General features: G+C 49.7%; 11 protein-coding genes across 11 annotated transcripts; 3 read left to right on the top strand and 8 right to left on the bottom strand.

The window, feature by feature from the left end:
* Positions 1-3,104: 3,104 nt before the first annotated feature.
* On the bottom strand, positions 3,105-4,670 carry ASPBRDRAFT_197424 (casein kinase I; the record flags this gene model as incomplete). Its single annotated transcript, XM_067621097.1, has 5 exons — positions 3,105-3,685; positions 3,748-4,153; positions 4,209-4,357; positions 4,417-4,486; positions 4,542-4,670. 5 exons carry the CDS (start codon positions 4,668-4,670, stop codon positions 3,105-3,107), a joined length of 1,335 nt encoding a protein of 444 aa, XP_067477989.1.
* Positions 4,671-6,843: 2,173 nt separating this feature from the next.
* On the bottom strand, positions 6,844-8,190 carry ASPBRDRAFT_56504 (uncharacterized protein; the record flags this gene model as incomplete). Its single annotated transcript, XM_067627576.1, has 6 exons — positions 6,844-6,897; positions 7,230-7,231; positions 7,536-7,578; positions 7,718-7,773; positions 7,824-7,955; positions 8,118-8,190. 6 exons carry the CDS (start codon positions 8,188-8,190, stop codon positions 6,844-6,846), a joined length of 360 nt encoding a protein of 119 aa, XP_067477988.1.
* A 387-nt stretch (positions 8,191-8,577) lies between these two features.
* On the bottom strand, positions 8,578-10,174 carry rtt106 (putative negative regulator of DNA transposition (Rtt106); the record flags this gene model as incomplete). Its single annotated transcript, XM_067622919.1, has 4 exons — positions 8,578-9,152; positions 9,216-9,572; positions 9,638-9,970; positions 10,069-10,174. The coding sequence occupies 4 exons, from the start codon at positions 10,172-10,174 to the stop codon at positions 8,578-8,580; spliced, it is 1,371 nt and encodes a 456-aa protein (XP_067477987.1).
* Positions 10,175-10,676: 502 nt separating this feature from the next.
* Positions 10,677-11,796, bottom strand: ASPBRDRAFT_129219 (mitochondrial 54S ribosomal protein uL24m; the record flags this gene model as incomplete). The annotated part of the gene is made up of 2 exons (XM_067618121.1): positions 10,677-11,312; positions 11,380-11,796. 2 exons carry the CDS (start codon positions 11,794-11,796, stop codon positions 10,677-10,679), a joined length of 1,053 nt encoding a protein of 350 aa, XP_067477986.1.
* A 1,147-nt stretch (positions 11,797-12,943) lies between these two features.
* Positions 12,944-13,558, bottom strand: ASPBRDRAFT_180981 (uncharacterized protein; the record flags this gene model as incomplete). Its single annotated transcript, XM_067619936.1, has 2 exons — positions 12,944-13,355; positions 13,447-13,558. 2 exons carry the CDS (start codon positions 13,556-13,558, stop codon positions 13,156-13,158), a joined length of 312 nt encoding a protein of 103 aa, XP_067477985.1. The 3' UTR covers positions 12,944-13,155.
* A 2,344-nt stretch (positions 13,559-15,902) lies between these two features.
* ASPBRDRAFT_634021 (uncharacterized protein) lies at positions 15,903-16,485 on the bottom strand. The gene has a single exon (XM_067628421.1). It carries the CDS (start codon positions 16,281-16,283, stop codon positions 15,984-15,986), a length of 300 nt encoding a protein of 99 aa, XP_067477984.1. The 5' UTR covers positions 16,284-16,485; the 3' UTR covers positions 15,903-15,983.
* rho1 (Rho family GTPase RHO1) lies at positions 16,409-17,368 on the top strand. Its single transcript, XM_067625307.1, has 5 exons — positions 16,409-16,480; positions 16,558-16,585; positions 16,721-16,918; positions 17,011-17,145; positions 17,208-17,368. Exons 1-5 carry the CDS (start codon positions 16,413-16,415, stop codon positions 17,358-17,360), a joined length of 582 nt encoding a protein of 193 aa, XP_067477983.1. The 5' UTR covers positions 16,409-16,412; the 3' UTR covers positions 17,361-17,368.
* Positions 17,369-17,625: 257 nt separating this feature from the next.
* ASPBRDRAFT_44978 (uncharacterized protein) lies at positions 17,626-17,906 on the top strand (the record flags this gene model as incomplete). Its single annotated transcript, XM_067625306.1, has 1 exon — positions 17,626-17,906. A coding segment is annotated over exon 1 (179 nt), but the record flags the coding sequence as incomplete, so codon positions are not given.
* A 1,258-nt stretch (positions 17,907-19,164) lies between these two features.
* Positions 19,165-22,117, bottom strand: ASPBRDRAFT_44977 (uncharacterized protein). Its single transcript, XM_067625305.1, has 5 exons — positions 21,703-22,117; positions 21,556-21,649; positions 20,210-21,503; positions 20,124-20,155; positions 19,165-20,070 (listed from the first exon to the last, which is right to left on the bottom strand). The coding sequence occupies exons 1-5, from the start codon at positions 21,945-21,947 to the stop codon at positions 19,318-19,320; spliced, it is 2,418 nt and encodes an 805-aa protein (XP_067477981.1). The 5' UTR covers positions 21,948-22,117; the 3' UTR covers positions 19,165-19,317.
* A 31-nt stretch (positions 22,118-22,148) lies between these two features.
* ASPBRDRAFT_56498 (methionyl-tRNA formyltransferase) lies at positions 22,149-23,510 on the top strand (the record flags this gene model as incomplete). The annotated part of the gene is made up of 4 exons (XM_067627575.1): positions 22,149-22,407; positions 22,466-22,536; positions 22,587-22,714; positions 22,769-23,510. The coding sequence occupies 4 exons, from the start codon at positions 22,149-22,151 to the stop codon at positions 23,508-23,510; spliced, it is 1,200 nt and encodes a 399-aa protein (XP_067477980.1).
* Positions 23,511-23,634: 124 nt separating this feature from the next.
* ASPBRDRAFT_31608 (SDR family NAD(P)-dependent oxidoreductase) lies at positions 23,635-24,956 on the bottom strand (the record flags this gene model as incomplete). The annotated part of the gene is made up of 10 exons (XM_067622918.1): positions 23,635-23,693; positions 23,724-23,802; positions 23,860-23,922; positions 23,986-24,074; positions 24,125-24,176; positions 24,234-24,341; positions 24,413-24,475; positions 24,538-24,624; positions 24,696-24,840; positions 24,907-24,956. The coding sequence occupies 10 exons, from the start codon at positions 24,954-24,956 to the stop codon at positions 23,635-23,637; spliced, it is 795 nt and encodes a 264-aa protein (XP_067477979.1).
* Positions 24,957-24,971: the final 15 nt, after the last annotated feature.

Here is a 24,971-nt window from a genome sequence, read left to right as displayed (position 1 = left end):
CTTCTGCAACATGACAGTATCAAACCACCATGACAGGATGCATAGCTAACTACTCCATACTTACCAATGTATTGATTGCCATCGCCGATCCCCCATCGCCCCCATCACCCTAGACAAAATCCCAGTCTATATTCCGTGTATTTATGGGGGAGGGGGGGTAGGAGAATATGCACTGGTCCCAAGAAGGTAAGCCCTATTGCTACGGAGCACAGACAGACTTACGAGGACGGGCATCTTTGACATCTCTGCAATGATTCGTTCATTTCCTCCTCCAGACTGCAAATGCGAAGGAGCCAAGCAGCCAAGCAAGTTGCCAAGTCAAGAAAGAAAACAGTCTCACACACCATGGACTGACACTTCGTTTCACTCTCATTCTGCAGTAGCAAGCAAGCAAGCAGGCAAGCAAGACGGGAATGGGAACGACTTCACCTTCGTCCTTATCATTATTACCTGTCCTGGCTCAATAGTGTATGTAGTATCATGCCACATCTGTTGTGTAACGTTGATTTAGACCCTCCTATGTAGATAGGTGGATAGATGCTTCCCTAAGGATAATAATAGTGCTATTAACTATACTAACAATAACCTTACCTATCACCAATGTCATAACACTACAGGTAGTATCAAACATCATAGACCTCACAAACACACAAACATATATACATGAATATGAATACACCATAACCACTCAAATGAAGCCAAGCCAAGACATTCATCATCATCATTATCACCACCACTACCACCACCACCATCATCCCCTCCTCCGTCCAACCATCCCTCCCCCAACCTATAATATCACCCCATTCGCCACTACAAACAAACTACCGTGCGCACAGATCCCTCCTCCTCGATCCCTCCCGATCATCATCATCATCCCTCATCCCTCATCCCAGACACGGCACAGCACAGCACAGCACGGCACAGCTCCATCTTCCAATAAGAATCGTGCCTCCATACTCTACTCCCCTTGATTGCCTGCTCCCTCGCTTGATAGATAGTCATATCACGCTACACGTATTAAGCCATGGATTAACTAACTAGTAAGTAGTTATGGGGAAGACGGACATGTCATCATGTCATAGCGGGAAGGACTAACTAACCTAACTAACTATATCCTAGTATCTTTTCTTGAGTTTCTTTTCTTGGCCTGCAGGGTCAAGGAATAAGAATAGGTAACTACTCCGCGTAGATAGGGCTGGCTGTTATATTTCTGTGCCGTGTTTGGTCTTGGCGATGATGGTAAGTATCAGATGGTGTTTGATTATAGGGTAGATAGTAGGTAGGGAGGTAGGTAGGTAGCTGGTTGGTTGGTTGGTTGATTGATTGATGGTGGGTTTCCTTGGGTTAGGAAAAAAAGAAAGAGAGCCCGTACTGCTGCCAACTTTGTTGTGATTTTACTAGTAGTAGATAGCATGCATACATGTTGGCTGCCCTACGCTATGAAAGGGAGATAAATGTAGGAGGTATATTATGCTGTTGATGACGGAGGTTTGGTATAGAACTGTATATTTAGATGCTCTATCTAATGGGATTAAACTAGTAAGTACTATGCAGCAGTAAGAGTAAGCAAGGTATCTTTAAGGGAAAAACGAAAAGAGAAGGAAAAAAGAAAAAGAAACCCCTCCTAACACGCCACTGTTCCCACGCCTGACACCCAAAAAGACACAGGATTACTCTACGGATATCAAGCCCCGTCTTCGATATAGAAACTTCCATGGCAATGCAGAATGCATATGCTCTCTTTCCCCCTTTTCCTCTTTGGCATATCTGCTTCTCTCTGTCACCTGCCACGCTGCATCAATGTATATATAGCACAGGATGCTGTAGACTCTGGAACGCAAAACTCATCTGGACCGACACAAGGCTTGGTTTACTGCTCAACTCTCCTTCCCCTCTGTAGTCCCTCGACCATCAGAGGCCGAGCAGACTGCCCGCCACACCATTCAAGCACGAAGAGAATAAAAGGACGAAAGAACCAGGCGGATCTGGTGAATCAACTGTTTTTGGAACTGACAACGGCAGAGAGCATGATAGGAACAAGTACAAATCCAACAAAACACACGGCTACATCCGAATGATTCCTTGCAAATGCGTGTGGAAAGCGACACAACAGAATAGAAATGAAGAATGAGACAGGGAAAAAAAAAAAAGTAAACAGAAACAGCCGCAGGCCGCTATCGCATGAACTCCTTGACCGAGGACACAATTGGTCCTGCACACGCATTCCACGGGGCCGCATATTCAAACATTTAAATGCTAAAAATGCTTTGTAAATCAGTGTCTGCCCGGACGACACGGGAGGACTTCCACCAAATGACAAACGCCCTTCTGCCACATCATTAAAATTACCATCGAAAGACCAGCCACGAGAGACCCGACGTGATAGAGTGGTAGATGTCAGAGACGGGTCGAAGAGGAAAGGTAAGAGGTTCGGGGCACTGATCATGTACTCTGACAAACACAAGACGGAACTCTAGTATTAAACGACTCGTGCCGGGCATGCGGGACGAAGGAAATAAGAGGAAGAGAGAGGAAAAGAAATGCAAATGACACAAGCAGGACTGATCAGGATCGCCGTTCCGAGCCGTAGCACCATAAAGAGAGTGTTGAGATGACGAGGGTGATGATGAGAAAGACGTGGGAGGGTCGTTTCTATATCGAAGGCCGACGCATTCCGAGCTGATGTTGCCTTGGCAGATTAGAGAGAGAGAAAGAGAGCGAGAGCAGGCGGGTTGGAGCCAGGTGCTCTTGATCCGAGACCCATGGATGACACAAATAAGGAAAAAGCACAATATATCCACGCTCCCCAAAGCCAACATCATGTTCACCTGCACAGCAGCTGCTGTTGCAGCTGCGTCGGCAAGCCGAAACACGTACAAACGGGATGGGGAGAATTCCCGGGCTATAACACAGTATAATCGCATGCTGCCTTTCAAACCTCCCAAGTATGTTGAAGACAAGAAATAACGAAAGAAAGTCGAGAAGCCAACATGACCAGGTGATTCATGTAGAATTACAGAGAATTCCACGCTCGAACTCGCATCAACCTGGAAATCCCGGTATAAGTATGGGAAGGCCGGATAACTTGCGGTATGGCATTTGGATCACCTACCGCAGCAAAGCGCCTTCATCAGCTTCTGAACAAACGTAGGTTGCGGCTCATTGTTTCCTTGAGCGCCCTGGCCTTGTTGACTGTTCTTCGTTGGGTTCGCAGGGCTGTCCAGGCGTCCCGGGATGTTGGCATTCGAGTTCTGAAACTGTGCTTGAGTCGATGCTGTCGGCGTGGCATCCAGGCCCCCGCTCTGACGCTTCGGCGGCATCCCGCCTGAGACGCTTGGTCGGTCGCGTGTCTTGCCAGCTCCGGGCTTGGCCGGAGACGGAGGCGGGGGCTGAGCGGCGTTTAAACGGTCTGCAGTCACTCCGGGCCGACTGCCGCGGAGCTGCTGTGCGTGTAGCTCGCGGGCAGAGGTGTTGGGAATGGCGTTGTTGTGGAGGTGCTGTTGAGACGAGTAGGACTTGTACTCCCATCCTCTTCCATTGTTGAGCTTCATCCAGTCATATTCGCCGTCTTCAACGTCTCCAGCATTCTTGAGAGCCTGTGTCAAGAGGTCCCGGAGGTAATCATAGTCAGGGGTATCCTCGAAGCCGAGGTTGCGAACATAAGTTAGATACTTTGTGAATTCTTCTAAGACATCTGATTAGTGGATGTTGATAAATTGAAACGGGAAAGAGTCGGTCGGTAATCACCTGGGAATCCATCGCAGAGATCCTTGATTGCGGTCGTCTGCTTCTTCTCGCCAATCTTCTCATATTTCTGCTTGTTGGTCGCGGCCTTGAGACCCTGCCAGGGGAGGCCACCTCTGAGGAAGTACAGGAAGACGTGGCCCAAAGCTTCGAGGTCATCACGTCGCGATTGTTCACGTCCCAAGTGGGTGTTGATGCTCATGTAACGGGCTGTGCCGGACAGCGACTTCCGTTCGCGGTAGGGAATATGCTGCTTGGTCTTGGGATCTCTATATTGCTTGGCCATACCGAAATCAACAACATGGATTACATTAGCAGCCTTGGTATTCGGACGACCAATGAGAAAGTTATCGGGCTTGATATCACGGTAGATCAGGTTCTTCTCGTGGATCGTTTGGACTCGCGAAAGCTTCGAAGCAAGTTAGTGTGGACGCCTATACATTGACATTGTTCGAAGTACGCACCATCTGCTTAGCGACCATGACAACAGTCTTGATTGAGAAGCGTCGGTTGCAATGATCGAAGAGGTCTTCCAGACTGGGACCGAGCAAGTCGATGACCAAGATGTTGTGAAGACCCTCTTGCCCGAAGTAGTAGACATTCGGGATGCCAGCTGGAACCAGTCAGAACCGGGAATTCGTATGAATACAATTGCCACTAGGGTATACTCACGGCATCCGACCAGAATCTTATAGGTCCGATATTCATCGCGAAGTTGTGGTGCATCACTCTTGCGAGGTTCCTAGTACCATTAGTATGGCGAACCGTAGACCCGTGCCACTAAGGATATCACATACGAATTTGATCGCCACCTGCTGATTGTTCAACAAATTCGTACCCTCGAAGATCACACCGAACGATCCTTCACCGATCTTCTTCCCTACTCGGTAGTGGACACCAACGACGTTGGACGAGGAGGATGCCATGACTGCGGTAGTCGGAGGGGGGTGGAGGGACGTTGAGAGACCGCGAACAGGGGCGGAGAGAAGGGGAAGGGTAGGCTCAGAGGACTCGATCAACGGCGGTTACACGTGAGACTAGCCTGACATGAGGGTCAGAACAATCGACAAGAGAGAACAAATGACGAAAGAAATGAGGTCTAGTAGCGGGCCCTGGGGCGTGAGGGTGAGAGGGAGGGGGGGAAGGCGACCGGAGTCTTACAGGAAGCCCGATGGTAGCAATGCGAACCATTCATGAAAAAGAACCCCGGTGTACAACAATCACGGAACCCGGACGGACGACAAATCGGAGACCGCAGACGGCGAGATAGATAGCCGCTCGAACAATCGCACCGGTGAATTTGGACGGAGAGGGAATAGGGTGCACCCTTGGACGGCGTTGGCAAGAAGGGTGACGGGAGGGAAGAACAAGGTATTCCGGGGAACCGACAGCTTTGAGGGCTGCAGGCTGACAGTTAAGGGTGCGCTCGTCGGAAAGGGGACGATGAATAAAATGTTCGATTTTGGGAGGAGAAAAAAGGAATTAATCAAGAAGGGGTAAGGAGGGAGGGAGGGAAAAAAATAAGGAAAGAAAATTCCCCTACTACCGACCAACCGCGTGGCAGTACGGCAAAACGCACTGGGCAGGCAGTGGTAGATGTAGAATTGGAGGGCGCCGTCGAAGGGGAGAGGACGGAGAGAGGGAGAGAGGAGGAAGAAGGGAAAGAAGAGTAAGTAGGAGGACCGGAGACGGGAGGAAGAGTAGGTAGAGAGGACCTAGGTGAGCAGTGAACACGCCGATGGCATGAATTACAACTGCTACGACCTGCCTATGGGGGGAGGAGGAGGGAAAGGGAAAAAAGAAAAAGAGGAAAGAAATGAGGCGGAGAATAGCAGGAGGAGCAAGAGAAGAGGAAGAGGAAGAGGAGAGAGACAGAGGAGAGAGAGAGAGAGAGAGCGCGCAACAAGAGGCGATGGTTGGATGAGGGAGAGAGAGGTTTGGTCTGGTCCGGTCTGGTTCCTTTGCTGGGTTTTGGTCAGGTCATGACGGAACAGCCGTATCGGCTACTAGTTCAAGTCAGTAAAGTAAGTAAACTTACCTGTCGAAAGACTCGAAACCCCGATGACGCTCTTCGAAATGGGGCGCTTCCGCCCGGTTTTCTCGCGGTAATGGTGGTAACAAATGGGTAACTGGTATCAACTAGTGTAGGCGATTTGAGCCGGAAAAGCCCCATCGATAGGGGATGAAGGGCGGTAATCGGGAATACGGGTATGGTACCTGATTACACTGAGACATCCGAAGGGCCCCATGCATTCAGTCAATCATTCATTCATCTGTCCTTTCAATTCCACATACCTCTCTCTCCTAATGAAGTATTACTACTACCACCACTTGCTGATCGTGCTAAGATTATGTGTGAGACAAGATCTCCAAATTTTCAGATTACCCCAGAGTGTCTCTTCTGCCTACCAGACATGGGACTGGTGAACCCAGGGAACTGAAGAAAACTCTGGATACAATATGAGAGCCAATGAAAGGTTCCAGTTGCAGACTTCAATTGCGTTTATTCGCCTCCCAAATTTTATCCTGGACTCGGAATCGCCCTGACCCAGGGACCTTTACTAGCGGCGCCGCTAGCGCTCAGCCTGTTTGGGCGATGAACGGTTGAAAGCGGGCACTACTCCGGTTAGTAGACGCCAGCAGTGGATTCTGGCCAAATGAAAAAAGCTATTATTTATTATATTTATTATTGCGGTCTCGATGGTACGATTGTTACCTTTGCTCCTCTCCATGCCCAAGTGCGTGCCACATGGGGCTGGCGCTGTTTGAAAAGTGTGTCGTCAGAAAGCTCCAGCGCCAAACAAGGAGAGGAGGGGATAAAAAAACATGGAACCCCCGGGGGTTCGCTCACGGTGATCCATCAGTTTATCCATTTTTCATTCTTTTTCCAATATAAATACTATTAAGAATAACTATATAGTCACCACAGTTGACATGGAAGCTGATTCTAACCGACTATTTATTTGCCATAATTACTACGGTTGACTGTTATGCTTTCATAAAGTCGCACTTCTGTCCTCCCCCCTGTTACCTAGGTTGTTATTGTTGTTGCTCCCTTGACCGAGGAATGAACGACAGGATGGAAATGTCCATCAAGGTCTAGCGGAATTGGGCATGGTAACGTAATTTCAGGTACGTACGTGGTGTATCAATCTATTCCCTGCGGAACATAACCTACCTACTTGACTTGGAGCAGAGGAGCTCTTGAATAGACAAACACATGCCGACTGACTGGCTTCATCTATGGATCGTTTATCCGATCGGTAGTTCAATAAATCGAATCACATTGCTTCTCTTTCCCCTATCATAGCGGAACAGACCCTCCCTCAATCAGATTTACTACTCCAAATCAAGCAAGCAACAAAACTCCAGGACCCCTAAATCCAGCGTTAAGTACCTGCGCAGAGGGATGCGAGTTGTCCGCAAGCTGCGGGTAATGGCGCAGATAATAGTTAAACCTAGGTTGGTAAGATTCGTATACGTACTACTATTTAACCAGCGTATCCAACCTAATTGACTTGGTACCTTGCTGGTTAGGTAAGTGAGTAACCTAGCGGACGCAGCGGTCCAATTCTGTTCTCTCCTGCTCTGCCAATCATCGCCAGAGATCGTAGCTGTCAACCCAGCTAAAAACAGCGCCCCATATATATAATTTGACAGTGACAGACTGTCAGCTTGCTCCTAGCGGCTTATCACTCTTAATGTGCCTAGTGACTAGTGAGGTGCTGCGGACTGCTTCTAAAAAGCCTTGAGGAGGTGCTAGAGATGGAAGTCGCCGCTTGAAAGGTTACCTGCGCTGAGCTGGCACTGCCCCTGACCAGTCTGTAACCCAACCTGACGCTCAGGGCAACCAATCGAGCTTAGTACTTCATATACTACTAGTAGTCGGACTACTACTAGTAAAGTGCTCGGTAGCTGCTAGTGGTAGATAGGTGTCGTACCGTGGGAAAGTTATGTATCATACTGTACTTACCTGGCCCCTACCAGCTAGTAGATACGTGATAGATACAGCGTCAGTGAGTGGGTGACCTGAGGCTTAGGAAACTAGAATTTGATCCCCATCTGCCCCCCCTCCCCACCCTTTTCCAAACGAGGAGTAGGACGAGGATTACTTTGCTCCGCAGTGTCCTCATTATCAAGGTATCGACCTGGCGATTTCATTGGTACAAGGTATCGGAGTGGGATTTGGGGGCCCTGATAGCACAGGGGTGCTTCCGAAAGCCCCAATTGGGTTGGCGGCTTCCACCAATTTTCAATAATATGAAGGATTAGAAGCGTTCTCGAAGGAATATTCGGCCGTCAGAATCGGATTTCCATTTCCCATGAAGGACTGGCTGACTTCCCATGTAAAGGTGCTAACTACTGCGCCGCACAGCCTGGCATCCTGCAATTCCGTAGCACATCCACCAGTGGCTCCTCCATTTTAGACGCATCTGACATGTCCATGACCCACAACCCACTGAATGCCTGTGCTTGGTTTCTTCTGATCGATTTGACTTGGGTTGATGTCTGCCTTCTTGAAACGGACTCAATGCAGCCTTGAAACGGTTTCTCCTTCCCAACTACATCAGACGTGGAATGCCTCGTTGGCAAAACTCTACGGCATACAGGCGCGTATGCCAGATAATGCAGGGGCATAGCCCGGCCTAAATTGCCCCCAAAAATTCATATGTTCGAGGGGCCCGGTGTAGTGTAACGGGCTGCCCAACCAGTACAGTGGTTTAGCCACGCGATTGTCGAATACACATCATCACATCGCACACAAGGTGTTGTTGGTGTGACCCAATGGTCACTTATTCATACAGCAGCAGTTGGGAATATTAAGGCGGTCTCTCACAGTTCCTCCGCCGGAACATCTTCTGCTTCACTTCCGAGCTCCTCCGCCACCAGATTTCGGTCTTCTTCTTCATCGTCTTCTTCCATGTCGCCTTCATCATCTTGATCATCGTCGTCCTCGTCGCTGCTAGAGCCGCTTCCGTCGGTGTCGCTGTCACTCCCAGGGTCATAATCTTCCTCGTCCTCGTCCTCTTGGTCTTCCAGCTCGCGTTGGGCCTTCTGTAGTTCACTTTCCTCCTCGACAGCCCCTTCCTGATCGGCAGCGGCTTCATCTTCTCCCTTGGCACTGTTGACATTATACCTCTTCGCACGCCGTGCCTCGGCAAGACTGGCATCCTGCAGACCATGCTTTTTGATATAGCCATCGATTCCAGAGAAGTCGGCCTGGTCGATCATGGAAAATTCGAATTCCTGCGTCTCATCGCTTGATGTAGGCCGAGCTACAACATTGAGGTTAAAGGTCCGCTGCAGGACAGATGTGTATGAGATTGAGTCAACATTTTCGAAGGCAAAGAAAACCAGTGGCTTCTTGAAACCGAATAGAATTCCCGTAGAGAGAAGGAAGAGATAGCCTGAGATAGAACATTGTTAGTTTCCGGGGGTATAGGAAAAGAGCATGGCGCGCGTGACGGTACCTTCTTTACTGCCGCGGAAAGCCTTGACGTGATAGGCTTTCTCCCCTTTGCGATGAGCCTCAGGCATAGCACTTACGAACTCTCGCTCATCTGGGCGCACAACCTTGGTCCGCAGGAGGCTGTCGTTCAATATCCTCTGAACAAGCTTATCTGCCGTTTCTTCGTTATCCGTTCCGAGTTGTTGTCCACTACCCGAGAACGCTGCCTTGGGAGGTCCGTCGGAGACCGTCCATACGATGGCATCGGGAGCAGCTACACCTTCCGGTGGTGAGTTGACACCGTCCGCATATTGAGGGATGATGCAATAATTGAATTGTCGCTGATTCTTCTCGGGAACGGGGAGACACAGGACATGCTCTGTTCGGATCCAACAGCATTGTCAGCATCGAAACCATTCCCGTCAACCATAGTTCTAAACATACGTATATTATCCAAAGGTACACCAAACTCCACCTCCTTCGATGTCTGGTTTCTCGCTCGTAGGAATCCGGCGGTGACTTCGAGCGTAAGCTTCTTCCGCTGGGGAACAGCAAAAGAAACATCCTGCATGTAGAATTGCACCGAAGTGTCGGTCTTCAAATCGCCGGAGAATTGGGCACTTGTAGTATTGCCATTCTGTAGTTTTCGTTTCTTCATGGCCGGGCCGTCGCTGACGACCTCGACAGGCCGAGTGGGAGCGGTTGCAGTCCTGGCCAGCAGGCTGGAGGTATATTTGGCGATATCTTCGAAGAGAAGTCCATGTTGCGGGGTATGCGCTGTTTACAGGACAAGACGATTAGCTGACAGTCCTTGCACCTTCTACGGGGTTGTGGGGGGTGAGTGTAACTGTTGTCCTAAGCGACATAATACGCACCGATCGCATCGTACACCCTTTTTTTGAGCGCGGGTTCGGCGGCAAAAGCGTCCTCAATGGCCGGGATACTGGACGGCACCGACGAGTTGATTGTGGCAAAAGCCATGATGTGAAAAGTGACAACCCCAATGACGCTTATATATATAATCTGCGTTAAGTCAACAGTTGAGGCCGCTCAGAACAAAGAAAGTTGAATGGGGGGGAGATGGATAAACCGGGACGCGGATCGGATGGATGAAGAAAGTAAGTACTAGTTAGCAGGAACGCAGCTGCAGACCTCCCCTGGCGGCCCTGTCGACTGACCCGTGGGCGCGCGCGCATCCATAATTTCGAGCGCATCTGGGGCAAAGTAGTCCGCAAAGATTGGGTCCGGTCGCTCCCACGTCCAGTCTTCCTGCGACGGATGTAACTGTACTCAAATCGACCTACAGTTTCGTGCTGCAGCAGGGCAGCTGCCTATCCATATTCATCTTATACATTCAGATTCTATGCTACAGTAGTATAATTGTGTACACCCATTGGAAAAAAGAAAAAGTGGAAAAGAAACAGAAAAGACCCAGGCGCACTCTCCCACAAGTCGGAACACCAAACGAAATCCCAGCAAGCAATTAGGCTTTCTTGGTCGCTCTCTCCTTCATGAAGTTCTCAATGAACCCGACCGTCTTATCATCCAGGATGTAATTCCCATTGGCATCCTTCCTCGCGTTCTGGCGCTCCTGTCTCTTAGCCTGAAGCATGGCCAAGAATTCACCTCTGGGTGTCAACAAAGACCGGCTTTGCAGATATTCCCTTCTGTAGTCTTCCATCTTCCTGGCCTCCACCCATTCCTCATCGTGTCTCGTTCTGTACTTCGAAAACTTGTTGCGGAGTTCGTCCAGGACGCTGGGAGGGAATGGGGCGTAGTGCAACGATGGCATCCAAGTAGGCGTTTCGACTTCCATACGGAGCGTATCCCACGCCTCATCCTTCAATGCTGCGGGGTCACTCCGAGGCCAAGGGATCTCAATGTCTTCACCGGCAATGTATCTCGTGTGTCGGGGCGTTTCGGTACCGTACTCGCGTTCGAGGAAAGGCTCCCCACCGCGAACATGTTCAACCAATACATCTCGCGTGGCGCCGGTGACAGGATCATCAAGGGCGACGACAAGGCGGACATCGTCGATGGAAAGAGGCAGGCTCACGGACTGGAAGGGACTCGAGTTCCCATACTGCTCATTTAGCCAGTCGGGGAAATGGACATCGACCTGTTGTTCGTGGGAAAACCCAGGATCAGCAAACAGAACAGCGGTTGCTCCAGACAGGTTCACATACCATATTGAGATCCTTAACCACAACAGTCTCGGTCGTAGCATCAACTCTAGTAACCTCGTTGATCTTGCCCTTGTCTTTGCCCTTCATGATGCATACTCGGTCACCGGGAGCGACGTTGATGTACTTTCTCCGCAAGTGCTCCGGGATAGGCGGAGGGTTCAGTGCCTGAGGGCTTAACGCACCGAAAAGCCTTCCTTCAAGACCGGCATCACGCTGAGGAGCCAGGGGTCCACGGAGCCAGTCTTCACGGCGTCGCTGTCTTTCCGCGCGGAGGTTATCGAGCTCGATGCGGTTATAGGCAAAGCGCTGCCTTAGACTGTCCTTCAATTCCTCGCGTTGAGCTGCTTTGGTGGCTCGAACTGCTTTCCGCTGGGCCTGGTTCCGCGCCAGGGCGGTCCTTCGAATGACCTTCTGCATCTTGACTGTTGCCCAGCAATGGCCGATTGTTCCCGCGGAGTCACCAGGAAGCCTTGAGAGATGCTCGGGAGGGAAAATTGCGGCCCTGGCTTGTGCACGTGACCGGGACTATGGAGAGCCAATGGGGAAACAAAATGATGGGGTTCCGAAACTACTACTACTATGTACAGGCTAAAATTCAACTTATCACGGCATTTGTTGGTGTATTTCTATCTAGCAGTCTCATGAAGATGATATAGGATATTTATCACCGAATAATTGGGTGCAGTCGAATAGACATGTAGCAACTGCCTCTCAAGAAAGCTGACAGCCAGGCCAGCACGTGCCATCTAGTACTAGATATACAGTCCGGAGTCTACTATATCTCAAGGCCCCTCCGATCGAAACAGGATGCTCTCCAGATCATTTAGAGACAGTGTTATATTAGAAAGATGCGAAATAATAGAGCGTGAGGGTTTCCCAATATATTCAAGGGACACAGGTGGCCATTTGGCCAATACCAAGATAGAGCATCGTTATCAGGATCATCTAAATCATACAGGATAATAGAGCACCGGTAGAGACTAAGAATCTCAGACTAGTTCTGTATAGCACATAAGTCTCCATGCTGCGAAGCTATGTAGTATTCATAAATCCAATGCAACAATAGTCAAGGTCAGCACCCATTTTTGAAGACTAGCTATACCATCCTCGTTTGGAGGAATATGTGCCATACTGGGCGTCTCATCTACTTGTAGACTACACAGCAGTCGGTGTGCGCTTTCATTCCGTGAAAAGTCCGCCTCATATATCAGGAGAAAGAAGAGCGACATGCTGCATATAGATCATGCTGCCTCTGAATAGCATCACCACCAGAAGGCTGGCCCTACCCTCATAGTAGTAACGTCAACTGTTCCCACTGTAGTCAACGATACTATAACTATCCTCGTATCTCAATGCTTCTAGGATTTTACCGACCTCATAGCAGTTGTTGTTTTCATGGCATGGCAGCCATCCTCGTTTAGGAACAAGGAATATGCCATCATTGGCACGCAGGTATCCGTAGCAGGCAACAACATAGTGTCTACAGTCATTGCTCAGCTTCCTACTGTGTACTTTGCTTTATGAGATCGCCGGCGAGCTAACGCAGGGACCTCGCGCGCGATGACTTGTTCAATGATGTGCGAGGTACTGAGTAGATCCCTCGAAAAAGAACGCACTCATGAGCTACCTACTCTAACGTTCAAATTCATCGACACTGTGGAAAGAGGATTGGCATACGGAGTACAACGGTGTGAATCCATAATCCATCGGTGACTGCCAGAAACCTCCTGTAGGACAGATGCCAATGTAACGGATCTTTGAAAACGGTGTCACCGATCATGTCTTACCGCTGCTGAGACTTGCGGATCGCCAATTGGAGTCGATACAGCCTCTTACACTATCAGTAGGTAATAAGCAGGTTCGGTCAGACAGAACAACAGCCTGCCAAGTCAGCCAGGCACAAGACTGAGCTAGCAACAATTCCATAGTTGTTTCTCCTTGAGGAACTGACTCAGAGCAGAGAAGATTCATGTACTCTATAGGTGCACAGGGCCTGCTCTCTTACTGCAACTAGACCCAGAAGGCCGTGGCAGGCTATCTATGGCTGCTTTCTCCGCACGAAGGAACTCGGAGAGCACGGAAAATCGACTCCGTAGTGTAAGTAAAGCGTCTCGGCCGCGGGCTTGCAGCATCTTTCCTGCACTTCCGCATTCCGCATACGAAACGTCAGCCAGGCCATTTGCTGGGTCTCAAGTGCGGTCACAACCACTCCACTTGACAACCAGCCTTCTGTATTGGTAACAATATACTCCGTGAACCTCTGCGTTCCCATGATACTCAATCTGGCTTGATATCCATGAAATGAAAGGAATAAAGGAGTTGCCTGCTTCCAGTCGAAGATGACGTTTGCACAGGAGGAATATACGTACCGACCATGTTGGGTAAAGAGCATGGCGATCAATTGCACCGCCACGTCTCTTTGCTGTCGGTAATTGAAGGAAGCATCACCCCCCTGGCGGGTCTGGAAGATTACCGTCATACCGCATCAGAAGTACGTACCTTTGGTTACCTTCCAGGCTTAGCCTAATTTGCTCGGAAGGTCCGATAGTTATCTTAAGTGTCAGTGGTCTGTCATTCTTCTGGAAATTGCAGGCACTTTTCAAGAACTTATCTCCATATCTCCCCAAGGAAAGGGCTGGCTTGGTGATGAGTTGCTTATTGAAAAAGCAATCTGACCGCTGCCTTGCTATACTCGGATCGCCAATGCAGACCGTAGGTACACAATCAGTCCTGGATTATCGGGACATCCGCAATGGAACGAATCAGCATGAAGACAGGGCGCCTGCAGGGTTATCGTCTTTGGGTTATCCCTTCATCCACCACCAACCGTCTACATTGGTTCGAGCTGCAGACTATGATGTTATTCCCTGGGGCGGAGTACTCCGTGCGTGGTGTAGCACGATGTATTGAGTTATCCAAGATGCATAGATGAAATCCAGCCCGTATGCCTGTCCATGGAAGAAAGCTGGGGTAGCCTGCATGGAAAGGCCCGAATGAGTATAGCGAATCGAGGAATCGATTTTCCTCCAAAATTCTGTGTTAAAACTTGGAATTTACTGGCTTGATTATCACTATCTTATTTTTCTGGAGCACCGAAACCGAAAACACTTAGTTACAAAATATTGTGGCAGCTTACCTAGACAACCGGAGGGACGCGACACCGCCGATTAGGAGAAGTATGGAGCCACACCCGACAGCTCCGACTCTCTGGGGCGCCTACAGGCTTCTAGGCTCTCTCCGACTATGGCGACGGTAACTATGGTGTCAACGAGAGCTCTATTACTGCGGATGTAGAAGGGAAAATGTTACTACTTTCTTGAGTTATATCGATCATGCATGGCCTCGAATTGCAAGAGAAATTTTTGTTACTTTTTTTTTCCCCTCACTTCTTTACTTTTGCTTTTCCCCCTTGGAAATTGTTCGGAAGATAAGCCCACGGAATATTGGAGAAGACTAAGGCAACGCAGCCTGAAGACCGACAATTATCTAGTAATCAGACTAGCAGTTACTACTACCCAGCCGAAATAGACCGATTAACTACAGAGTAGTTAGGTCGAATCTTGATAGCAAGAAAAGGGGAGCTCAACTATTACGGGGAAGGAATTTGGATGAAGCTTGACTGGGCTGAATGCCTGGGAAATACATAGTCGTAAACACGGGCCACTGCAATACGTAAGTGCCACTGATACCCGTAGGTAATGTCGATTATTATTACTGCCTTTAGTCTTCAGCCACGGTGGCTTCGACGAAGAATGAAGGCAGACCAAACTAGGCAGCTAAGTAAGCAGTATTGTACGAACTTACGAACTTACGAAGAAGAGAAGCTGTATCACGAGCGAAATAAATCCGGTGCCTGATAAAAGGAGATAGATAGGATAAAAAGGAGAAGGCATTTATAGAGATGAAGGTGAAAAAAAAGAAGAAGAAGAAGAAAGAAAAATGTAAGAGAAGAAAGAAAGAAAGGGTGTGGATAGATTATCCCGACACCACTCATCTGGTTGGCTCATATAGCATTGTCAAATTCCAATGCGATACAAGCCATCAAACTGTACTGTGTGCTACTGAGGAGACTACGAAAGCAGATCACGTCATTCCCAAATATGATACTTTTTGTTTTTTTCCTTGTTCCCCAGTCATCTACAACAGACAATAAGAGAGAGTCCGGGAGGGGGAAAGAGAATAATTATCTAAATCGAATCACACGAATGGGGAAATTGGAGGGAAAGGGGGGAGGGAGTAGAAAATAGAATCATCATAATCTGAATCAAATCAAATAATAAAAAGAACTAACTGGCTTTCACAGCCACATAGTATTTTCACCAGAAAGATGGATGGGGCTGGGCCAAATGTCGCTTGCCAACCGTTTCAGGCCCTTCTAGTCTGGGTTTGGTCGGGTTCCCTTCCTTAGTCATCTACTTTTCGGGAACAGGGAGCCTCACCTGAAAGGACGGGGGGGCAGAGGAAACGAATGAACTGAAGGAGCCAAAAGCCAGCAGCAGCCCTGGGGCCAACCGCCGGATAACTGACCCATACACACGCCAGCAGCAAAGCAGCAGCAGTACCAAACCAGCTGCACCAGCATTGTCTCTCTCACACTTTCACTCTCACTCTCCCTCTTTTCTCTTCCATCCTTCTATCAACAACTTTCTCCTCCCCTTCTTCCATAATCGTTCCCCTGGGAACTTTTTATCTCTTTCTGGCCATTCTTTCCTCGTAAACTCGTTTGTTGGGTTTATTCCTGGAAACTCTTGGCTTGCCCATTCACCCTGCCTTTCCCTCCCTGAATATTTTAGTCCGCGCCCGTTGCGCCTACGGCTCCCCTGCACCGTACGTGATAACCCTTTTCCTCGGGCGCCTGACTTGTCCCTTTCTCTACTCTCAACTTCCCCCATCCACACCCCCATCTATCCGCTCCTGCAACAGCTTCCTACCTCGCTCGTTGTCGCTGGCCACTCTTTCACCACCTCACCCCCTTTACTTCTATTGGAATAATCATCCTCTGCATCCTTTGCTAATCCTCCACGCTCCGAAAGATGGCTGAAATCCGCCGCAAGCTCGTCATCGTGGGCGATGGTGCCTGTGGTAAGACTTGTCTTCTGATGTGAGTATCCCCCCTTCTTCCATTCTTCGCTAGGTAGGATCAAGCAACAAACTGACTTTGGCTTCTTCTCCGACCAGTGTCTTCTCCAAGGGTACCTTCCCTGAGGTTAGCTTCCACCGACCCTCCTGACCTGATCCCTAATGCCGTCTTTCACCCCCCATGGCCACCCCGAGATATCTGGCTAGCCTTCCAGTCAAGCACCTCGCTTCTGTTAAACTGACACTATTACGCTTTTTTCAGGTGTACGTCCCCACTGTATTCGAAAACTACGTCGCCGACGTAGAGGTCGATGGCAAGCACGTTGAGCTTGCCCTGTGGGATACTGCTGGTCAGGAAGATTATGACCGTCTTCGCCCTCTCTCCTACCCCGACTCCCATGTCATCCTGATCTGTTTCGCGGTTGACTCTCCCGATTCTCTCGACAACGTCCAGGAGAAGGTTAGTTCTCCGCCACATGGCTGGTCTCCTTCGCAGGCAGATGGGCAAAGGACTTGCCCCCCACCCCCCCCAGATAACTAACATGATCACAGTGGATCTCCGAAGTTCTGCATTTCTGTCAGGGACTTCCCATCATCCTTGTTGGTTGCAAGATGGATCTGCGCCATGACCCCAAGACCATTGAGGAGCTTCACAAGACCTCCCAAAAGCCGGTTACCCCTGAGCAGGTATGTGGCACACGACCCAATGGATTGTATCATCCCCAAGACAACAACTAATATGAGATTAGGGTGAGGAGGTCCGCAAGAAGATCGGTGCTTATAAGTACCTTGAGTGCTCTGCGCGCACCAACGAGGGTGTCCGCGAGGTCTTTGAGGCTGCCACCCGGGCTGCACTTCTTACAAAGACACACAAGAGCAAGAAGAAGTGCACTATCCTGTAAACTAGTTTCCTCCTTCGCGAAAGGTCTGTTTCATGCGGAGATTATATGAACGTTTCGACCATATGGTATCTTATTTATTAAGAGGGGGTCATTCCGTTGGCGTGTTCCACTATGTGTGCCCGAATGCGAGTGTGGATAATGTTCAATCACGGGCACATGAGCTTCATGGGATATCTGGCGATGCAGTTGGTCGATTTTCTGATTTGCAGACTTGATTTGATTTTCTAGGGAGGCGTTGTCTTCATCTGAACCTCGTGGGTTTTGTTTTTTTTCTTTTTCTTCTTTCCTATCGATCTCTCCATAGGCGCCCCAAGGGACGGTTCTCGGTCACTATGGCAAGAAGGGCGCCAGGTTGCCTTCCAAAGCAAACGTCCTCGTTACCCCGAGTACTGCAGTTCGGAGTTGAGAAACTGAGGATTGCATTCGTCTCACGTCTCACCCATCAGTCAACTCTCTTGAATGGATCCGGTCCGAGGAAAGAAAAAAAAGAAGTCGAGAATCGGGATTCTGATTCTCACTTTGTACGGATTCCCCTCAGCACAGTCTTGTCCCCAATTTCTGTTTCCCCCCCCCCTGTTTCGGTTAAAGAGAATGCATGGAATTTGTCGTTGGCTTGGTCCTTTCCTACATGTCCTGCAGCCCATCCAGTCGACCTGCACTTCATTATGTTCTATTGTCATGGTCTCCGAGCGGACATGAGGAATATCTAGCACGCCTATTGAGTTACTATTTACTAATCCACCATTTTCTCCCTCCCTTTTTCTCGTATTGTGAATCTGTCTCGTATGCACTACGTATTCTTTCCCAACTCGACTATCTAACTTAGCATCTGTGCCTTTAGAACCTAATACGTCCATTACCCACCTGAATCGACGAGCGGTACGCAAAGTACCTCAAATAGCAACACTTCATAACCTAGCATAGATCCGATATTCGGCAGCCTACAGGCAGGGAAGGGGGGTGGATAGACAGCAAGCCAAGGGGATGCAAATCCGCTGGTAGCTAGCGTCTATTGATAGTAACACTAGTTGGACTAGATAGAAGTCAAGACGTAAGTCAACCACCACACCTCATCATTCCCCATCTATATATGGAAAATTCACTGTGGCTAGCGAGAAGAGAGAGGGAAAACAGGGAACAGATAGATTGTCTTTATTAACGAAGCAGAAAATAGAAAGTGGTCATTTAGTGGATAGTAGGGTGAAAAAGCTGATTGTTAACCATGTATGTAATGAATCCGTTCGATTCTAATCATTTCATACATACATACTGTTTTGTATGTGAGTTACGGGGCTAAGATTTATTTTCATTTCAGGGGTCAAATACTGTGTGTACACAGACAGCAGGCACACCTCTATCTAACCACCTGTTAATTTTATCTTTCCATTTGTATATGTCTGATTAACTGAATGCTGAGTGATAACTACACAATCTATTCACTGGGAGTTTGGTGTAGTGACAGGTTACTGAACAGGAGAAGTGTTACTGAAGAATGACTCTTAACTTTTTCTTGAATTGGTATATGTGATCATGAGATTAGTATAACTTATCGAAATAATTTTCAGTGTGCTACTCCTCACCTGTCACATGTTGAGGATCTGCATCATTATAACTTATGCTTTATCCATATCCTACTCCGAGTCATGTGTGGTTTGAAGTGTCTATCATTCTTCCGCCTCGCTTGTGGGTGGGTTTGGTCCTGTGGGTATGATCTTCGTTCAGTGGATAGTGAATTCTGTTCGGTTATAGAGGCGATTCGTTTACGGGCAGTGTCTACTTACAGTTGCTATTGTCTTTCATCTGATTGGTTCAGGATTCAATGTATCGAAGGTGAGAGGTAGTACCTCCTAGCAGTCTGTGTAAATGATGTACAATATTTTCAGATAGTGAATACCAAGGAACACCCTATTGGGTCTCTGTATTGAGTTGTAGATGTATATATATATCTTGCCATGTCTTATCTATTCAAGCTGAGCAGATTCTCAATGTATCGTCTTGCGTCCAGGCCCAGCCCTTCGACAAGTTTCCCCGGTCCTGTATCGGTCCGCGATGCCTGCAATCCCGGCGACGAAGCCCCGCCCAGATCTCGGAAGAACCGAGTGCTGCTACTGTTGCGCGCGTGTCCGGATGGAGAGACGGAATCACTGGATCTGCGGACGATGAATGCTTCCTGATGGGCATTATTATTTTCCGGCTCCGTGTGAGTCTGGACGCTGGCGTTGGAGGCTGTGCTTCCCTGTTCTTGTCTAGGTGGTTCGTACATTCGAATCCAGACGATCCACCAGCCGCGGCTGGTCTTGCAGGTTCTTTCGACTTCGAGGGGTCGCGAGCGGGTTTCGAGGTGGGTGCTTAAGAGTCGGTGGTGAATGTTGAGGCTCTCGACGCGCGACCATGGGTGTGTGGCTGGATCCCGGGGATCGTTGACGGCGGACCCAAGGTCTGGTATGTTCGGGATTGACGAACGGATTGTTAAGTTTGTCTGGTCGTAAACTAGGTTGTATACGGGCTGGCTTTTCCCGGAAAATCGCTTGTTGATGTCGAGGGCATTGTCGGACATAGAAATGCGAAGTTCTGCGGTGGCAGGCGATGTTGAATTGCTGAGAGACTTATGGAGCGGGCTGAGTTGGTGGCTGATGCTTTGATATAGTGTCGGATCGGATAGAGTTGGGGTTGCGGGGTCAAACAGAAATGTATATATGAAGGGTTGATGCTGTGAACCTGTTAGCACCGGTAGTACCATCGAGTGATATGGGCAAGGCATACAATATAGACTACTGCTTGCAGTTCTGTTAAGCCTGAAACGCGGCTAGTTAGCGGTGGACGGTCTAATGAAATGTTGATTTCGGTACCTGTTGGAGACTGCTCCGAAGACTCTGACAACTGGACGTGCAAGCGCCTGTGAAATATATCATCACGCGATGGCCTTGTATGACCGTCCGTTGGGTCAGAACCTTCTTGTATAGCTCCGCTCCGATAGTCAGTATCCGAACGCAGGCCAATAAGAAATCTTCCACAGCTCTGAATCGTTTTGCCGTCATTTGGCTGGATGGCCTCCTCATCTATGGTCTCCGGAGCATCAGTAGACAGGTCCGTCTGTTTGTTTGGGCTCATCGGCCTGTCTTCTCGCTTTATAGCCTCGACTCGCGGGTGCGGGCTGGCTGTTCCTGAAGAAAGTCCCCAAGACGAGCCATAGCCAAGAGTGAGATACTTCACAAATGTCTCTGTCCTGAAGCCCATCCAATCAGTACCTCGATCACTTCCTACTGGTGAGCTCTCTCCACTAGTATGCGAGCTCGACTTTTGGGGAGCCGGTGAAGGGTCCGTAGTCCCTACCACGAGTGGAGGTGGTATGCCTGGGGAAAAAGGGCGATCGGGCGCCGCAGCTCGACATTCTGCCACTGTTTGCTTGGTGAGATCGCTCCCTGCCTGCCTGCCGCGGTGTTTCCTTCGCCGCTTTCGACGACGTGGTGAGCTCGGATCTTCGCCTACTCCGTATGCGTCGGCGCCGTATCTATATATTAACTCCATCCATTGCGAGATCCGCAAGAGCGACGGCCTAGAGACTCCCCCTATGCCTGAAAAGATGACGCCATCTGCAGGCCTAGGGCAGGCTCCGGAGCCAAGCCATCGGTCCTCACCGTCGTCTGTGTTTGGCGAATCACCAGGTCTAATGCTTGCTGCTTGATCTTTATCATGGGAGTTAGGATCCCCGAATCGCGAGACGATTAAGTCCAGGAGACCATCTGTCCGAGCAACAAAGTCCTCTAAAACTTCCCTCTCCCCGCTCCCCCACTCTTCTTCGCCAACGCCGATTCCGAGTTCACCCCCAGCTGAGAGCTTGATGCCGTTGTATATGTCGACAGCGGGGTTCCCGCTTAAGAGAACCTCCCAGGTCCATGCGAACCTCCACCAGAAATTGTCGATAAGAGCACAGAATGTGGGTCTGCCAACACGGCTGTATAAGGCGTCAAGTGTAGAGTCGTGGTGGAGTAGAAAGACGGAGTGGGCTCGACGCAGTTGTTGAACCAAAAGAGCGGGAGGAGACATCTCCCTTGAGGAATAGCTGAATGAAGGAGACGAGGCATCGCGATGAGTGGAAGATGTGCTAGGTTGATCGAGTGGGAGGCGAGTTAGGTCGACAGACTGTAACAAGCTCAGCAGCCATTGATGCGATACTTGGCGCAGGTCCACCTACAGCTAGAATCCACCAGTCCTTCTCAAGCTCATGTAGGATAATCTGCGACTTTTCGGTTTCCACATAATCGACTGCTTTTCCTTGCGAAAAGTTCCTAAAACCATCAGTACAGCGCATACGCGGTAATCGATGTATAGCGGATCCCACCTGGCAAAGCCTACCATGCCCTGAGCCAGTCCTATCTGACGCAATATCTCATTCCAATAATCGTTGGAGTGTCGGTCGCCATCCTCTACCGCGGAGCCTTCACGTCGGCGTGATCGACCCGATCGAGATGTATAGAAGACGACCTGGTCGCGGATTGTCTCGTCGGTCGGACCAAGGCGGGGGTTGTATATAGCGAGGAACGACAGTTGCGCAGGAATCACCGAAGCTAAGTCATTCTCCGGCATTGCACCATCGAACCGTGAGCTCCAGCTCACAGTGAAGCAGCGCAGTTGGGTAAGAAACACTCATCGTCGCCAGACGGACTGGAGTAGTGGGCGGCGGTGACATCACGTGGTGGAGATGGGAGGTCGGCGAACTTGCCGGAGCTGTTGCGGATGCGACTGATTGTTCCGTCATCCGCACATCGCCGCCGCCAATTGCTAGCCATGTTTCTCTTGCGGGGACCCGGAGCTCTCTGCGTCTACAGACGAGCCGGTCTTTTCCCATCGCTGTCACGCAGATGCCTTGCGACGAAGGCCTACGAGCCCCTTCGGATTCTCTTTTGCGGGTCCGATGATTTCAGCATAGCTTCGTTGAAAGCTCTCCATGAAGAACATATCAAGCGACCGGATCGGATTGCCTCAATCGATGTCGTTTGCAGGCCAGGAAAGAAGGTTGGAAGAGGATTAAAGCAAATCCGCGAGGGTAGTTATCTGGGAAGGCTTGACGAGTATTCGCGCAGCTAATTATTTCTATCCTGCAGTTCCCATCAAAGCGGCCGCAACAGATTTGTCCCTCCCGATCCACGAGATAGATACCTTTCGAGGCTGGACGGTAATCCACTGCCGCTTGTACCTGTTATGAATACATGCTGACGATATTAGCCGCCCATACTACCAGGTGGCCCTATCAATCTGATCGTCGCCGTCTCATTTGGGCTGTTCGTACCTCCGCGGCTTCTCAATGGCGCGAAGTATGGAGGTCTGAATGTCCATCCATCGTTGCTTCCCGAGTATGCAATCACAGAATACCCCACGAATGGATCTCACTGATACAGTAATTGAAGTTTCCGGGGCCCTGCACCACTACATCATACCTTGTTAGCCGGTAGAGCTAAGACCGGTGTTACCCTCCAGACGCTACATCTCAAGCACTTCGACCATGGTGCTATTCTGGCACAGACTCCGGCCCCCGGCTTCGACATTCCCAATCCCGACACGTGCACTGTGCCCGATCTATTGAGTCTGGTTTGTCCGAAGGGCGCAGAAATTCTGGTCAAGGGTATACGGGAAGGACTCTTCGTCCCTCCGGTGGAAGATGCAGGCTGGAGAGCCTCTGAAGGAGACGGCCCATTGATCCATGCGGCCAAAATCAAACCGGAGGACCGGCATATAGATTGGGAACATTGGTCCTCCTTGGACATAAGCAGAAGAAATCGCGTTTTGGGCCCACTTTGGAGCAAGGCCCTGGTTGCTAACAACGCTTCCAATGAAAAACCTTCTTTCCAACACCGGCGTGTTATCTTCACTGGGTTCGAGGAAGTGACACCACTCAAAGGATGCGACAAGTTTTCCGTTGTCCCAGGTTTGCCATTCGTGGATGGCACTCACCCCATCGATGCCACAAAGGGGAAGGGCGTCTACGTGTTCACGCGGGATGGGAAGCTCATCAAGATACACCAAATGAAGGTAGAGGGGGAGCCGAATGCTGACGCTCTTCGTGCTGCTCTTAAGGCTCGGATGGTTGGCGACCGGACATTTTACTCCGGCGAAGAGGGCTATACGCCGTTCTACAACCCTCTCGTGTAGGGGGCTGTGGTGACAAAAGTAAAACCGTTCTGTGCTCTATATTGCTAACGTCGTGATACCAGTTTTAGCAGACTTAATATTAACCCGTTCCAGTGCCCACTGCCAGTATCAGAAAGTCTACTTTTCAAGGCTCCGCGTTTGCTCTATTTGAAGGAGAAGCCGGAATCTGAAGAGTTAGTTCCGCTGTAGAGAACCAAAAGCAAGAGCACTTACCGATCTGTATCTCTTGCCCAGTTATAGATGAGTTCTGCGCAAGCATGACATATGCCTGAGCAGTGTCTTCAAGCTCGGGCTGTTTATGAACTTGTCAATAGGCGGAAACCGTGCAGGAATTGACCGAAAGCCTTACCACTTTCCCGAGAGCCGTCTTTGCCGTCCACCTCTCGATTGCTTCGGCAGGGAAGCGCTGACCCTAAGGTTCACATTAGCTCAACCGCGAGCCAAGATCCGTTACAACTGCAATGGGGCTACTTACCCATTCGGTCAGAAGAAGACCAGGAAGAACCGCATTCACGCGGACCTTGCTACCTTGAGTGTGTGCGAGGCATTTCACCATGTGCAGTCCTGTCGCTGGTGTCAATGGGGGTGCGAAGTCTTCATTGCGGTGTGCTTACCTCCTGCTTTAGTGATTGCATATGGCAAGCTGCTCCCAGTTGGCGTAACAGCCTATCCCACGAATCAGCATATATGCATCCTACCATCTGACCTTCATAGAGGACCTACCGCGATAGACGAGGTCAGGAGGAACACGCCGCCCTCAGGGTTTGCGTTGAATGTGGGCAGTGCTGCTTTGAAAAGATAGAAATGGCCCTTGATGTTCATTGTCCAGCACTAAGGAATTCGTTAGCCCTGAAAACCACGGCGAACCTCCTCTATGGGGCTCACCCCGTTGTGACACTTACTTTATCCCATTCTTCGTCATCCATGGCATCCAAGTCACCGAACTTGGTCATTTTGGTCCAACCCTGGCCGTACGTTCAGTCATCCTTCCCAGTTGCTGGCACGGTCTGGGATAGTAGCGACTCACTGCGTTCGAAACGATGATATCCAAGCCGCCCAACTGGTCAATGGTGGTTTTGACCAAGTTCACACAGTCACTCTGACGACCGGCATCCTAAATGACACACAAACACGATATCAGTCCAGCAGTCCAGCAGTCCGTCAACCACGCTCAACATAACATACACCTTGTATAGTAATAGCCTTGACCTTGTAAGTCTCTCGGAGTTTTGCGGCCAGATCCTCAGCAGCACCTCTGCTCGAGGCGTAATTGATGGCTACATTGCAACCTTCGGCAGCGTATTTCTGGGCTACAAGAGCGCCCAGTCCTCTAAAATGTCACAGATAGTCAATGAAGTGCTCTTTAAAGCAACCCCGGCGGGGCGAGAGATCGTACCTTGAGCCGCCTGTGATCAAAGCAGCGCGATTGCGCAGAGAATACGACATGATTATGTAGTAGCT

The sequence above is a fragment of the Aspergillus brasiliensis genome (genome assembly GCF_001889945.1).
Source record: "Aspergillus brasiliensis CBS 101740 unplaced genomic scaffold ASPBRscaffold_8, whole genome shotgun sequence".
Classification (NCBI taxonomy): domain Eukaryota; kingdom Fungi; phylum Ascomycota; class Eurotiomycetes; order Eurotiales; family Aspergillaceae; genus Aspergillus; species Aspergillus brasiliensis.
The sequence above is the reverse complement of the archived record's forward strand: the minus strand, read 5'-3'. Positions and strand labels throughout refer to the sequence as shown.